Source organism: Pristiophorus japonicus, chromosome 3, assembly GCF_044704955.1.
Source record: "Pristiophorus japonicus isolate sPriJap1 chromosome 3, sPriJap1.hap1, whole genome shotgun sequence".
In the NCBI taxonomy this organism is placed as follows: domain Eukaryota; kingdom Metazoa; phylum Chordata; class Chondrichthyes; family Pristiophoridae; genus Pristiophorus; species Pristiophorus japonicus.
Window position 1 is genome coordinate 80,040,189 of NC_091979.1, and position 16,572 is coordinate 80,056,760.

Genomic DNA, 16,572 nt, shown 5'->3' on the forward strand with positions numbered 1-16,572 from the left:
TATTGTTGACCCCTGAAAGCTTTTAATTGGGTGTTCCATTAACCGCATCTCCTCCACTTTGGAGGAGTGGATCCAAGAGGAAGGAGTTAAGAAAGGGGGTTAAATTAGTTTGTTCCGGCCTTCTTCACAGCCCCTTATTTTTGCTAGCATTTTAATGTATCTCTGCTGTACCCTTTCCATGGCTCGAATATCCTTCCTATCACGGTGTCCCCAGAATTGCATGCATTGGACAAACTGGAATAATCCAATGTGTTGCATAAACTCCACAGGCCTGCCTTTCTTTTCATAATCAGTGCCTCATTTCTCAGAATCCCATTTATGTCTCTTGATGGCATATTTGTAACTGTGTTCACACTTTTTAAATTGCATTTTGATGCCGATTGGCTTCTAGAACTGAATACAAAGATGCCTGACTATTAATAGAATACTGTAAATGCTTTTGAGGTATTAGTTGTGATGTAACTGGCAGTTAGATTAGAAAGTAAACCTTCTGGAGCACAGCATAATCTTGCTCTGCAAGGAGCAAGGTTTAGTTTGGAGTGAGTTAAGTTTAAAAATGTAATGTAGCAGGCGTGTATGCTTGTGCATGCTTTTGTCTGGCTATTTCTTCGCCCTTTCTCCCTTGCATGCATGTATGCTTGAGCTTGTATGTGCTTTTGTTTTTTTTTCTTCCCGCCCCACTCCATTAATTTAATTTCAAAATGAAACTAACCAGCTCTAAGAATAACTTGTCGGATTCATTTCCTGTTGCAGTTACTTGAAACTTAACAGTGCCCAGCTGTTAAATTAACTGAGTTCAACATCACTTTTTTTCTGGCATCACCTATGGGTACGGTAGCAATATATACAGAGATGTATGTGCCAATATTTCCTTTCATATTCTATGCAATTTGAATTTTCTGATTTCCCCCCCCCCCCCCCCTGCCTTGTGGCATCCTTGTCAAATAATTTAATAATGTTTGCATCAATGTTCTGATTTTTCCACTGATACTGCTACAGCTTTTTGAGAATTGTGTGCATTATTTAGCGAGGGTTCACAATTTGCTTGTCTTTACTAAGATTTGAGAAATAAGTTTAAGTAGGCAAAGATTCATTTTTATTTCTGTACAGAGCATGTAAAAAGTTCTATTTTTAGGTCAGTAGAAGGGTTGCCAAAACCAGGTGACTTATTAAATAACCAATTTAATAACCATTGGTCTGCCCATGTGATGTGTTTGTTGAATGAAGTCAATGGGCCAGAAATTGCTGTCCGAGACTTCCCGCAGGCGGAGGCCTCCGACCACAATAACATTTATGAAAATACCCGATGGTCCCAGAAGGCCGAACATTTCCGCTCCGAGGCCTAGATGCGCAGACGCCCGCGCATCCTGGGATCATGTGGGCCTGGACCACCAATGAAAATGCAGTATTCCCATTGATAGTAATGGTGAGTTCCGCTTGTATGGAGCTCCCATTACTATCAATGAGAATACCACCAAAAACAAAACGCAATAGATAAATTATTAAAAGCACTTATTTAAAATGAATAAAATTGAATTAAATGTTTTAGAATTTGTTAAAATTTTGTAAATGCTAAACTTACTTTAATGGACAGGGTTTTTAATAAAAATTAGTCACAATTTATTTTTTCTATATTTTTTAAAAACTCTTAGGCTGGTTTTAAAAAAAAAAAAAGCAGACCTTATCCAGTGCCAGATCGCAAGTGCCGTGTTTAGACGCATGCGCAGTGCACGCCTAAACGTGAAACTTGCAGGACCTCTTCAGGCGCGTGTGCACATCGTACACCCCCCGGAGAGGCCGCCGTTTATGGCCCACCATCTATTTTACAGCATTAAATGGAGGGGTAATGTGCATGTGGATACGATTTCAAACCTTGAGTGCCTGAAAGCACTTCTAGCCTCTCCAGTATGTGTTTATTTGTTTATAGCCTCACTCTCACTGGCAGCACTATAACTCTTTTACTGTGGGGTTTTTGTATTTGTTTTCTGCATTTGATTACTAAATAGCCCTCAAGCATTTCAAAAAGAAACTGGAAAAAGCAAGCGAGAATGGCAGCTGTTTTGTACTATGATCTGTGAAACTAAAGCCCATTACATTTTGGCTAACTGTTTTTGTATTCCTACTCTAAGAATTTATTTGGTTGATCTTCTGCACAGTACTGGCCTGGGGATAAAGTATATATTGATACATAATCAGCATCAAAGATGTGAGTTATAAGTCCACCATAGTTTATTTTCATACACCAAGTGTGGAAGGTCATATTTTTAACATTAACTACAAGATTCAAGAAAAAGCAAGTTTCATCTAGTGGCTTTTTTCGTGCATCATGGCTTTGATTTCCCTCATTACGACTGAATATTTGATTTTAAAAATTCAGCTTTGTGATTCACCACTGGCATATATGTATATACCAGATCTAGTAGATCAGTTGTTTTGTTCCAATCTAAATTAGTCTAGAAAGCACTAAAAGATGATTTTCAAATGGTTTTTTTGCCGCTCATACCACAGGTATGTGAGTACTTCATGTAAATTCACCATTAATATTGATGTAGAACCACTTTTTCTATTTAGTAAACTTTTCTACTTCTGTAGAAGTGAAGATTTCCCTCCTAGATAACTGGGAAAACATTGGATACTGTCCACTGAGTTTAGTGTCAAACAATAGATGTATTGGGTGCTAGAAATGTGGCTTTGTTACTGACAGCAGTTAAAGTTTATCTTCTAAGTTATGCTTTTATGTTACAGGAAGAAAATGAAACTTATTGGTCTGCCCCAGAGATTGGTGCTTAATTTTTTTTCTTTCTCATAGGCAAGTTGATTCCCCAAATGAAGATGAGAATTCTGTGCCAGACACACTCTGGAGGAGATACAGTGAATTTGAATTGCTGAGGAGCTATTTAGTTGTTACATATCCCTTTATAGTTGTACCGCCACTGCCTGAAAAAAGAGTGAGTAATTTTAATGCTGGAAGTTGAATTAAAGTAAATGCTGTGTTGCTTCTCTTCTCCTAACCCTACTTTCCCACCCCCACCAATTTGGAGACCAATCAATTGCAATGGGCAAATGGGTAGGCCATTGTTTTGAATGGAGGATTACCCTATAACCAATTGGTATCCTATACATGTACTGTAAATGAAGGATATTCAAGGCTTCTGCTGAGGAAGAGACGTTTACTGAACTCTACCTTCCATTCCTCAAGAAATCTAAATTGAGTCAGGAATTTTTTTTAAATTGTAGTTGCTAGGCTTCTCTAGCCAATTCAGGCCTCCATTTTATTAACTTTGATGTTGGTATGAACCAGGTTCAAATCCAGTGTAATGGAGTCATCCTTGCGGCAATTATTACCTGAGAATTTCTTTCAGCCTGGTTACACTACTAGAGATAAGTTGTACTTCCAAGCACTGGATATCCATTCTTTGGATTCTGCCATGAGTCTAAAGGGCAAAACTATAGCAAATTTAAGAGTGCATAGAAAGTTGTATGCACAAGGAATGCCCCAATTTTTAGATTGTTTTGTATCCAACCCACTGGGTCATGTTTGGACACTCAATTTCCTGTAATCTCATGAGAACCCTGCCTTGGTGAGGATTTGAGTTCCTCAAACTTAGGTGAGGGCTGCTGTCCTGTAGGAAACAGACACTTTGGTGGTAAAAACAGAGAGACAGACTATTATCTGAATGGTGACAGATTAGGAAAAGGGAAGGTGCAATGAGACCTGGGTGTCATGGTACATCAGTCATTGAAGGTTGGCATGCAGGTACAGCAGGCGGTTAAGAAAGCAAATGGCATGTTAGCCTTCATGGCGAGGGGATTTGAGTACAGGGGCAGGGAGGTGTTGCTACAGTTGTACAGGGCCTTGGTGAGGCCACACCTGGAGTATTGTGTACAGTTTTGGTCTCCTAACTTGAAGGACATTCTTGCTATTGAGGGAGTGCAGCGAAGATTCACCAGACTGATTCCCGGGATGGTGGGACTGACCTATCAAAGACTGGATCAACTGGGCTTGTATTCACTGGAGTTCAGAAGAATGAGAGGGGACCTCATAGAAACGTTTAAAATTCTGACGGGTTTAGACAATGTTGGGGAAGTCCAGAACCAGGGGTCACAGTCTAAAGATAAGGGGTAAGCCATTTAGGACCGAGATGAAGAGAAACTTTTCCACCCAGAGTGGTGAACCTGTGGAATTCTCTACCACAGGAAGTTGTTGAGGCCAATTCACTAAATATATTCAAAAAGGAGTTAGATGTAGTCCTTACTACTAGGGGGGAATCAAGGGGTGGTATGGTGAGAAAGCAGGAATGGGGTACTGAAGTTGCATGTTCAGCCATGAACTCATTGAATGGCGGTGCAGGCTCGAAGGGCCTACTCCTATCTTCTATGTTTCTACTCATGGAAGCTTAAACTACAAAAATAAAAGTAGTAGAGAAACGCAACATATTTAAATTTTTTCAAAAAATTTAAATAAAAATAAAAAATAGAAGTACCTCCTGCTCGTAGGAAAGTATTTTCATCAACAGGGTTAAGGAAAGTCTTGAGTAAGCTCATTAAAATTACTTGCTACACTGTTATCATCCCCCCCCCCCCCCCCCCAAAACCACAATCAAAACTCTTTTCCCCTCCCTCCGCCCCCACCCCCCCGGAGTCAAAAGTCTCCCTGCACCAACCTGTTTCTTGTAGCCTCAGCGCGGGAAGGCAGCGGGCCGGCCTGTTGCGGCAGGCCACATGGCCCGGGATAGGGGCGGGATGCATCGGGTCCCACGCTGCAGCCATCATCATCATAGGAGGAGCTACTGCGCATGCGCGAACGCTCTACTGCACATGCGGACAGCTGCCGGCACTCTTTTAGGCGCAGGGCCCTGGCTCTGCCCCCCCCCCCCCCCCCCCCCCCCCCGCCCATGGACTCTCCATGCTGTGCCAAGCCCCGGGAGAGTCGACAGAGGGGCCAGAATCTGGAGACATCTCTTTGGCACCGTTTTGATCCTAGGAAGTCTGAGCATCTCACGTGAGTGCTGAGAAAATGGGTGGGCCAAATTTGGGCCCTAAATGAGTACTTTGCATCTGTCTTCACTAGAGAAGATGATGCTAATGTAGCAGTAAACAAGGAGGGAGTTGTGATATTGGATAGAATAAAAATGGATCAAGAGAATGTATGTAAAAGGCTGGAGGTCCTCAAAGTTTAAAAAAAGTCACCCGGTCTAACTGGGATGCATCCAAGGTTACTGAGGAAACTAAGGGTGGAAATTGTGGAGGCTTTGGCCACAAATCTTCCAATCCTCCTTTGATATGGGGGTGGGTGCCAGAGGACTAGAGGATTGCAAATGTTGCACCCCTCTTTATATAAAAAAAGAGGGATAAATCCAGCAGCCACAGACCAGTCAGTGGTGGAGAATCTTTACCATCTAGGACAAAATTAAGTCATTTGGAAAAAGTATGGGATAATAAATGAAGTCAGCACTGGTTAAAAGCAAATCGTGTTTGACTAACTTGATCGACTTCTTTGAAGTAATGGAGAGGGTTGATGTGTATATGGACTTTCAAAAGGCATTTGACCAAGTACCACTTAATCAATTTGTTCTCAAAATTAAAGCCCATGCGATTATGGATATAAAATTGGCTGAGGGACAGAAAGCAGAGAGTAGCGGTGAACTGTCAGACTGGAGGGAAGTAGTATGTTCCTTCTCACACTATTTGGACCATTGCTCTTTTTGATGTATATTAATGACCTGGACTTGGGCATACAAGGCATAAGTTCCAAATTTTCAGATGATGCAAAACTCAAATGTAGTAATGAGAATAGTAGACTTTAGGAAGATCTAGACAGACTGGTAAAATGGGCAGACACTTGGCAGATGAATTTTAATGCAGAGAAATGTGAAGTGATAAATTTTGGCAGGAAGAATGAGGGGAGGCAATATGAACTAAATGGGACAATTTTAAAGGGAGTGCAGGAACAGACACCTGGGTGTATTTGTACACATTTGAAGGTGGCAGGACAAGTTGAAAGAGCTGTTTTTAAAGCCTTTTATAAAAGCTAAGTATAAAAGGACATTGATTCTTTTTTTTTAGGTTTAAAAAAAAAAATGGTTAGCCTCCACTGGAGTATTTGGTTCTGGGCACATTTTAGGAAGGATGTCGAGGCCTTGGAGAGGGTGCAGAAGAGATTTACAAGAATGGTACTGGGATGAGGGACTTTAGTTGTGTGGAGAAGCTGGGGTGATTCTCCAGGAACAAAAGGTTAAGAGAAGATTTGATAGAGGTGTTCAAAATGATGAATGCTTTTCTTAAAGTAAATAAGGAAAACTGTTTCCAGTGGTGGCTGGGTTGGTAACCAGTGGACACCAATTTAAGGTGACTAGAGGTGATATGAGGAAACTTTTTTTTACACAGCAAGTTGTGATCTGGAACGTATTGCTTGAAAGGGCAGTGGAAACAGATTCAATAGTAACATTCAGATGAGAATTGGATAAATACTTGGAGAAAAAAAAACAGGGCTATGGGGAAAGAGTAGGGGAGTGGGATTAATTGAATAGCTCTACCAAAGAGCTGATGCATGTATAATGGGCTGAATGGCAGCCTCATTTGCTGTATCATTCTATGATTCATGGAAATTGCAAATGCCAACTGCCCATTCTACTAACCAATATGTCTTCCTGAAGTCTTTTACTGTATTAATTGTTGCTCAAACCCCTTGGTTTCAAGATGACCCAAGTCCAAATTGCCTTTTATATACAAGAGAACAAAAGTAGACCCAGCATTGACCCTTGGGGGCACCACTTCCAAACCTTCTGCAGTCTGAGCAAAACTCACTGACCCTAACTTTTGTTTTCTCCATTAAGCAACTCTATCCATATCACTACATTTCCTCTTCTACAATACACCTGTATTTTTCTAACTATCCTCTTGAGATACCTTTATTGACCTACAAATGGAAAGCCAGGGGAGTGATCAGATAAATTGCGCATTACACAGTAAAACATCCTAAACCCTTTATCTTATGACTTGTGCTGAACAACACCATGGACATCTATCTGGTGTGTTCACATTGAAGTGAAAATTTAGGATTCTGGTTGGGAAGTTCTTGTGAAGAGTAATCCATACTTTAAATTGACTTCTGGATGAGATAGTAGAGGCAAAATAACGTGCAATCTTTTGAGATAATTGGGGTAATGTGCTGGGGGACTGCACCATTTTTCTAGAAAGGTGGGTGGTATTGACTTCCTCATCCACATTTATCTTGTGACCCAAAGAGTACTCCAGTACAATGCTTTGGAGAATTTATGTAAACCTGCAGGATTTTTCAAGAGTTAATGCATTTTCTCATTTATTTTACAGATAATAAAGCACAAGTTGACTAACCTGTCTTAAACTGATTCCTGCAGGCAGAATTTGTTTGGCATAAACTATCCGCTGATAACATGGATCCTGATTTTGTTGAACGACGAAGGATTGGTCTTGAAAACTTTCTGCTGCGTGTTGCTTCTCATTCTGCCCTCTCTCGAGACCCAATCATCTATTTATTTTTAACACAGGTATTGGAAGCTTGCCTCATTTTTGAACCCTGTTCTTGCATTTTGAGTACCTTTCGTTGTGAAATGCAATTGGTTTAACTGTGACACTATTGGAGGTGAGGAGGGGAGAGAAAATGAGAATAGAAAACTTTTTTTTTAATTGACTAGCTTAAAACAGCTTGAGCACATAACCTCAGTTGGCACTCCAGTGTAGTACTAAGTGCTGCTATGGTTAATTTCCTTTCCTTTTTTTTGGGGGGGGGGGGAAGAAAATAGAAATATCTCCACAGCATTGGCTCGAGATTCAGAATTTTCCCCATCAAGAATCAAAGGATACAAGGCTTGAACAGGAAATGCCCATTTGTCGTCTCAATAAGCTTGTTTCCACAGACCATCTATTATCTACTTCTATTATGGATTCTACTGTACTCTTATTTCCTGTTGGAAAGCTCTGGAAATACTCCGATCCCTGGACTTGAAATTTTTGCTAATGAGTACCCTTCCTTTTGTGTACCTGTTCAAAGCCACTTCTATTATTGCTGTTTAGTTCGGATTCTGAGAGAATGACTGGTGTGTTGATGAAGTTTTGTCAGACTGTGCCCCGGATAAAGAAGCCAGGTTTAGCAGTGTCTTGCAGAATCCCAAGTTACGCTGTACTGGTATAAAATTGGTTGAAGGTTTCATTTTCCTATCTGTTCTTCATCATTTTACTGCCACTCCAAGGTGTATTACAAAGTACTGTGTCACCAAAACACCCTCACTTTCAAATTATTTGCCCTTCACTTCAGTTTTCTCCCATTCAGAATTTGAATATTTTTTATTAAGCTTGTAAGATTAAAATTACTGGGTATTTTTCGAAGTAAAATGGAAAATCATTCCATTGAAATATCCAGCAAATTGCAAATGACACTGTTCAGAAAATAATTGGATAAGAGCAAATTGCTGCAACATTGTTTTCAGTGCCCATAAGTTTTCAAAATTATTCCGCAAGTCAAATGTCTCCAGATTAGTATTTGAGCTAGTCGGTGCTGGTATGTGAAAATAACTTAAAAATCATACACTGGTATATTGGAAGCTGGTTATTTACTTATACTGTTAATTTTCTTAGGAAAATGGCTGGAAAGAAGCAGCAAATGAGTCGGGATTCCAAGCTAAGGTAAAATGCACTTTTTAATCTGTTTGACAAGGTAAATGGGAAAATGTGAGCTATACAATTTTTTAAAAAAATGCTCCCTAGTTTGCTTTTTTTTTAAAAAAAAAGGTAGTGCATGATTTTGCATCACTTTAAGCTGTGCAAAGGTAACTAACAAATTTAATTGTGTATAGAAATTTTTAAAAAATCATCCACATTTTTAAGTAGTGAGGAAATTGCTTTAAGCTCATTTGAGTGATGCGTTTGAGTTTTTCGGGCTGTAGGTTAGAATTTATGAAAACTGTTCTAGTATGGCTTCTTGAAGAAATTAGTTTTTTGAATTAATTAGGATGGACACTTTAGTGCTTGTTCGAGAAGCAATTGCCATCATTCTTTCCTGGAAGGAGTCCAGTTGTCCATTGGTCTTGAGCACACTTTGAAGGAAGCACTATTTTTGGCCAAAAGAGAGAGAAAAATGCATAATTTCTAATCAACCAATTGACTGAGCCAAATCATAAGAGTTATGCTTTACAGGCCTCTACACTTTTTTTTTGTTATGTGACTTGCCACAGATGTTGTTTCTGAACCATGCGGTTGTAAGGATTGTTTTTTTGCATTGGGCTTACTATTAATTCAGTCAAATAACTTCCAGTGAGTTATTCTGTCAAGTAACCATGTTCTGTTCAGTGTGTTTGATATTTTCCCCTAATTGATTTCTCAGTTAATTGTGGACTACCTTTTTAGCATAGCATTTGTTTTTGTGTTGAGATTTTTCTCCTTTTTACTTTGTCAGCTGTGACTCTGTGGTAGCACTTTCGCCTGAGTCCACAAATTGAGAGTTTAAAACCAATTCCAAGATATATGAACATATAATCTAGGCTGATACTTCTCTACAGTATTGAAAGAGACCTGCATTTTTGGAGGTGCCTTTTATACAGACGTGACATTAAACCGAGGCCCTGCCTGACTTCTCGGGAGGACATAAATGATGCTATGGCATGAGTCAAAGAGGAACTAAGTTTCCCAATGCCCTGACTGACCACCTAAAGCATATTATCTGGTCATTTGTCTCATTGCTGTTTGTGAGACATTTTTGTGCTGCTGTATTTCTCTACATTACAAGCGACCTCAAAGTAATTCTTTGGCTGCAATGTGCTTTGGAACATCCTGAGCTTCTGAAAGGCTGAATACCAATGCAAGTTCTTATTTTGATCCTGTGGGAAGTATTCAACTCCATTCATGAGCATAGTTTTAAAATTGAAAATGCTGATTCGGATAGAGCTGACTGCTCATCAGCTGTAATATGTTCTCATTGGCACTTAGGGCAATAATCTTGCATTGCCGGATGTTCAGCTGCAACAAATTGCTTGCTGTAGTTATTAATTCTTGGACTTGAACAGCAAATCTTTCTAATAGGCTTTCTCTTTAAAGAACTCATTTCTGGACAACGGCCCCATTAAGTAAAATACTCTTGCTAAATGGATGTCCATTAATTGTTATGTACTATAATTATGTCTGCAGCTTTCAACTTTGACAAAAGGCCAGGATGCAATGAACCATACACTAGAACATGATGGCATTAGGTGCTATCAGCTGTTCAAACAAAATGCTACTGGTAGTTTGTACTCGTGTGGAAAAGTGGGCAAGTCCTCTATCATTTGTGACTAAATCTGATGATGGATTTCTCACCAAAACTGGAATTTCCACTGGAGACTTAGTTCAAAATTACTTTCCTGATTGTTGTTGTTCCTCTCTGCCATCGTCTCTGGTTGCTTAAACAATTTTATTTTTCATGAATACTTCAATCACAGAAGGCCGGCAGAAGATAGCTAATGGCAAAGCAAGGAGCATTTGATTCTGAAAATTCTCCTTTACAAATTGAAAGCACCTTAATGGCTGTTGGTAACTTTAGAGCTTATTCTTGTGCAAGAGAATCCCGGTGATTTATCCTTTGTTGACATGTTTTTAAAAGTATTTTACACTTGATGCTTGGTATCAACTCAACTCTCCTGATTTCTGAAAATTACTGACCAGTTAATGCATTGCAGTGTTTTTTAAGCTTGGAAGGTGGTTGACTCAAATCTGCATATGTGTTGAATGGAGCTACTATCTGTTTTAGGTGTAGGTGTAAAGTGCTTAAAGATACCATCTTAATACATGAACCTTAGTTTATTATCTGTCTCATACTCACACATTTGGCCACACACTAACTGGGGAATTGCACTGCAGAAATCCACTGATTTCTTCCCCATGAGGTAGTAAGGAACTAATGAAAAATATCCTCCCTTTGTTTAATTCAAGCCAGTCTGTATGTATTTTAAATATTTGGATCACAGCATTGACTATAGTCCTGTGAAGGTGATGCACTGATTAACAGGAAATTGTGCATCACCACAAATTCTGTTAATCAACACAATTTTCTGTCCAAAAATACTTTTATTCAAAATTGTTTTGAGGGTTGTATTGCGACAACTTGGCTACAAAAGGCCCTATTTACTTACCCAGCTCCTCCCTGCTCCAAAAAGAATAGTCACAAGTTGATCATCATAGACAAATGATTAAGTGCAGGTTTGAGCCCTCATTATAACATACCTCTCAGAGCACTGTGCAGCACAATCCATAAACTGAAGTTGTGCTACTATCCTATTGATCAAAGTACAGGCACACACCACACACCCATTAGTGCAGACCTTCAACTACAGTTGCTTGCCTCTGCAGCTCTGCCAAGAGAGGCACATGTATGTATTCTCAAGCCTAGGTAATTACTTCGAGCAGCTGTCATTTCAAGTTTCAGGCGTTTAAAAATCTGTGAAGAGCAATGTGTTGTCCACCTTCATGGTTCTAGGGATGCTGAGAGCACCGCTAACTTATTGGCTGCCATAAGTGCCTCTTGCAGCTTAGTTCTCAAACTCACATTTGCAGTCTATATGCTTGGGAGCTCCAAATCATGTGTTTGCTTAACTTGTATTGGGGCTCTGGTCTTTGTCATTTGTCTTCAAGAACAAGAGTGCCCTTTGCCATAGTTTCAAAGCACAACATCAGTCAAGCTTGGCATCCACCAGAACCCCAAGAATTAAAAGGGGTCATTTTAAATCTTTCAGTCCATACCTTTTTTAAGATCCCTTCTTGAAACATAGAAACATAGAAAATAGGTGCAGGAGTAGACCATTTGGCCCTTTGAGCCTGCACCACCATTCAATATGATGGCTGATCATGCAACTTCAGTACCCCATTCCTACGTTCTCTCCATACCCCTTGATCCCTTTAGCCATGAGGGCCACACTTAACTCCCTTATGAATATATCTAACGAACTGGCCTCAACTTTCTGTGGTAGAGAATTCCACAGGTTCACAATTCTCTGAAGTTTCTCCTCATCTCGTTCCTAAATGGCTTACCCCTTATCCTTAGACTGTGACCCCTGGTTCTGGACTTCCCCAACATCGGGAACATTCTTCCTGCATCTAACTTGTCCAATCCTGTCAGAATTTTGTTTGAGATTCCCCCCTCATTCTTCTAAATTCCAGTGAATATAAGCCTAGTTGATCCAGTCTGTCTTCATATGTCAGTCCTGCCATCCCAGGAATCAGTCTGGTGAACCTTCGCTACACACTCTCTCAATAGCAAGAATGTTCTTCCTCTGATTAGGAGACCAAAACTGTACACAATATTCAAGGTGTGGCCTCAGCAAAGCACTGTACAACAGCAAGACCTCCCTGCTCCTATATGCAAATCCTCTCGCTATGAAGGCCAACATGCCATTTGCTGCCTTCAGCGCCTGCTGTACCTGCATGCCAGCTTTCAATGACTCATGTACCATGACACCCAAGTCTCGTTGCACCTCCCCTTTTCCTAATATGTCACCATTCAGATAATCTGCCTTCCTGTTTTTGACACCCAAGTGGATAACCTCACATTTATCTACATTATACTGCATTTGCCCACTCACCTAACCTGTCCAAGTCACCCTGCAGCCTCTTAGCATCCTCCTCACAGCTCACACTTCCACCCAGCTTAGTGTCATCTGCAAACTTGGAGATATTACATTCAATTCCTTCGTCTAAATCATTAATGCATATTGTAAATAACTGGGGTCCCAGCACTGAACCTTGTGGTATCCCACTAGTCACTGCCTGCCATTCTGAAAAGGACCTGTTTATCCTGACTCTGCTTCCTGTCTGCCAACCAGTTCTCTATCCATGTCAATACATTACCCCCAGTACCATGTGCTTTAATTTTACACACCAATCTCTTGTGTGGGACCTTGTCAAAAGCCTTTTGAAAGTCCAAATACACCACATCCACTGGTTCTCCCTTGTCCACGCTACTAGTTACATCCTGAAAAAATTCTAGATTTGTCAAGCATGATACCCCTTTCATAAATCCATGCTGACTTGGACCGATCCTGTCACTGCTTTCCAAATGCGCTGCTATTACATCTTTAATAATTGATTCCAACATTTTCCCCACCACTGATGTCAGACTAACCGGTCTATAATTCAATTTTCTTTCTTCCTTTTTCCCCCCCCCCCTTTTTTTTTTAAAGTGGGGTTACTTAGCTACCCTCCAATCCAGAGGAACTGATCCAGAGTCTATAGAATGTTGGAAAATGACCACCAATGCATCCACTATTTCTCAGGCCACTTCCTTAATCTGCATCCTAGAGTACTTATCAAGCCCTGGGGATTTATCAGCCTTCAGTCCCATCAATTTCCCTAACACAATTTCCTGACTAAGGATTTCCTTCAGTTCCTCCTTCTCACTAGACCCTCGGTCCCCTAGTATTTCCGGAAGGTTATTTGTGTTCATAATAAACTGAGTACTGTAGACGTAAGTGTGACCTTAGTTCCTTTTTATTTTAACTCAAGTGCCAGTGCAGCATGGGAGGCCTGCTTATATACAGTGCTCCCAAGGGATGCTGGGATCCCTTGGGACTCCAACAGAAATGTCCTCTGCTGGCAGTATAATACTGGTTACATAGGGTTGCATGCATAACAATTTGTCTTCCTTAGTGAAGACAGAACCAAAGTATTTCAATTGGTCTGCCATTTCTTTGTTCCCCATTTATAAATTCACCTGATTCTGACTACAAGGGACCTACATTTGTCTTCACTAATCTTTTTCTCTTCACATCTGTAGAAGTTTTTGCAGTCAGTTTTTATGTTCCCTGCAAACTTCCTCTCTCACTCTTTTCCCCCTCCTAAATTATACCCTTTGTCCTGTGCTGAATTCTAAATTTCTCTGTGCTCAGATTTGCTGCCTTTTCTGACCAATTTATATGCCTCTTCCTTGGATTTAACACTATCCCTAATTTCCCTTGTTAGCCACGGTTGAGCCACCTTCCCTGTTTTATTTTTATGCCAGACACAGATGTAGCGTTGTTGAAGTTCATCTATGTGATCTTTAAATGTCTGCCAGTACCTATCCACCGTCAACCCTTTTAGGTATCATTTGCCAGTCTATCCTAGCCAATTCACATCCCATACCATCAAAGTTACTTTTCTTTAAGTTCAGGACCCTAGTCTCTGAATTAACTGTCACACTCCATCTTAATAAAGAATTCTACCATATTATGGTCACTCTTCCCCAAGGGGCCTCGCATAACAAGATTGCTAATTAATCCCCTCTCATTACACAACACCCAGTCTAGGATGGCCAGCTCTCTAGTTGGTTCCTCAAACCATTCCTTATACACTCTCAGGAGATCCTCCTTCACCGCATTGCTACCAGTTTGGTTAGCCCAATCTATATTAAAGTCACCCATGATAACTGCTGTACCTTTTATTGCATGCATCCCTACTTCCTGTTTGATGCCATCCCCAACCTTACTATTACTGTTTGGTGGTCTATACACAACTTCCATTAGTGTTTTCTGCTCTTTGGTGTTCCGCAGCTCTACCCATACAAATTCCACATCATCCAAGCTAATGTCCTTCCTTACTGTTGTTGTTCTCTCCTTTAACCAGCAATACTACCCCACCTCCTTTTCCTTTCTGTCTATCCTTCCTGAATATTGAATACCCCTGGATGTTGAGTTCCCAGCCTTAGCCACCCTGGAGCCATGTCACCGTAATCCCAATTGCATCATATCCGTTGACCGCTATCTGCGCAGTCAATTCATCCACCTTCTTACGAATGCTCCTTGCATGGAGACACAGCCTTGAGGCTTGTGTTTTTTTAACACTTTGCCCTTTTAGAATTATGTTGTAATGTGGCCCTTTTTGATTTTTGCCTTTGATTTCTCTGCCCTCCACTTTTCCTTATCTCCTTTCTACCTTTTTGCTTCTGCCCCCATTTTACTTCCCTCTCTCCCTGCAGAGTGGTGTAGACATGTAATGCCAGATTTTGGGGCACCCATATTTATATTCTATTAGTTAGGCCATTTTTTTTGAAACGGAGAGAGGACATACACTGGATCGTCTGGCAAAATCTGGAGAAAGAAACTCCATAATTCTTTCAGAACTGGGTGACACCGAAGACAGTTCCTTATGATGCCATTCAGCATGTTGAAGATCTGAAATTGACTGACTTTCCCTTTTTTTGAAAGGAGTTTAATAAAATACTCTTCTACCCTTTCACTGATCCTGTAGATGGATTAAGCATTTCTGCTAAAATTCCAAGATTTGGCCAATTACTCCTATAGCTTCCGGCTTCATAATGTTGAAACCCTTAAATTTAAAGCAAATGTTAGTGGATTTTCCTGAGTGTTTTGATATTCCATTCCAATAACTAAATGTTCAAGAATAAAATTAAGTCTATTCTCTTTGAAATGTTGGTCTCCAAAGCACCTGATACATGTGCTGTAACAACCTGAAGAATCACCAACAGTCAATGATGTAACTATGGCCATGCTCCTCTGAACTTTCTTGTTCTCAACCTATAATTATGCTGGCTTACCCTTTCTTTCTTTCTTTCTTCCTTCCTAGATACCCACTATCCTCTGTTCAAAACTTGCTGCACAGTCTCCTACTCCAACTGAATCTGAAAACTGCAGCTCTTTGACCCCCTCCCCATCCCCCACATTATTTTAAACCATCTGTTTTAAAAAGAAAAACTTGCATTTATATAGTGCCTTTCACAACCACTGGACATCTCAAAGTGCTTTACAGCCGATGGAGTGCAGTCACTGATGTAATGTGGGAAACAATCTTCAAATAATCTTCGAACTTTTCATTTCCCAAGCTTGGCACACCTACTTACTATTTCCTGACTCTTAAATTTATCCTTGTACTTTGTACACCTTGGTATTGTCCTGACCATTGGGCCTTGGTGCTTTATCTTGGTTGCTCAGTACATAGAGGGGTATACTGTATTGCTCAGTATATCAAATAGCTTAATGGGCCTAGTGAAGGGTTTAATATGCATAGCAACTAATTTTCACAAGTGGAAAATCAAATTGGTAATGTACTGTCAACACTGATGTGGAGCAATGTGCAAAAAAAAAAAAATCCTGATTTACTCAAATGGTGTGGTCCTTGAGCAGCTAATTAGGTCCATGAAGCAGAGCACTTGGATTGCTGTAATTTGCATATATCTGGTGTTGCATTTATGTTGACAGCTCCCCAGTACCTTGCCAGAGTGGTCATTCTTTATGCTTGAGCTTGGCAAGTTAAATGTATGCTGGCTATTTGACTGGGGCTTTATAGCCAAACCTGATGCTGTCGCCATGTGTCATACACACTTTCCAACAATGTGTTACCAGATAGCGATCAGGAGCAACATCCCTAACTCCCCCTTCCTCCTTCCACCCCCCCCCCCCCACCCCCCAACCTTATACTTTACCAGTATAATTTTAAATTTGCAATATAATTATTTTCTATTGTCATAACGTTCAGACTTTTTTCATGGGAATGAGGGGAAATTTAAAATATTGTTTTTGTAGATCTTGAATGATTAAAGATAATTTTATTAAACTGATTATAGTTGTCAAAAAA

At 40.2% G+C, this 16,572-nt stretch overlaps 1 protein-coding gene across 3 annotated transcripts in view; it reads left to right on the plus strand.

Annotated features, from left to right (window-relative positions):
* The window catches only part of snx4 (sorting nexin 4), a 69,469-nt gene that overhangs the window by 20,707 nt on the left and 32,190 nt on the right, over positions 1 to 16,572 (plus strand). For all 3 annotated transcript variants that reach the window (XM_070875485.1, XM_070875486.1, XM_070875488.1), the window contains exons 3-5: positions 2,810 to 2,948; positions 7,380 to 7,529; positions 8,617 to 8,664. In XM_070875485.1, the coding sequence (XP_070731586.1) occupies positions 2,810 to 2,948; positions 7,380 to 7,529; positions 8,617 to 8,664 (337 nt within the window). The remainder of the gene's footprint in view (positions 1 to 2,809; positions 2,949 to 7,379; positions 7,530 to 8,616; positions 8,665 to 16,572) is intronic.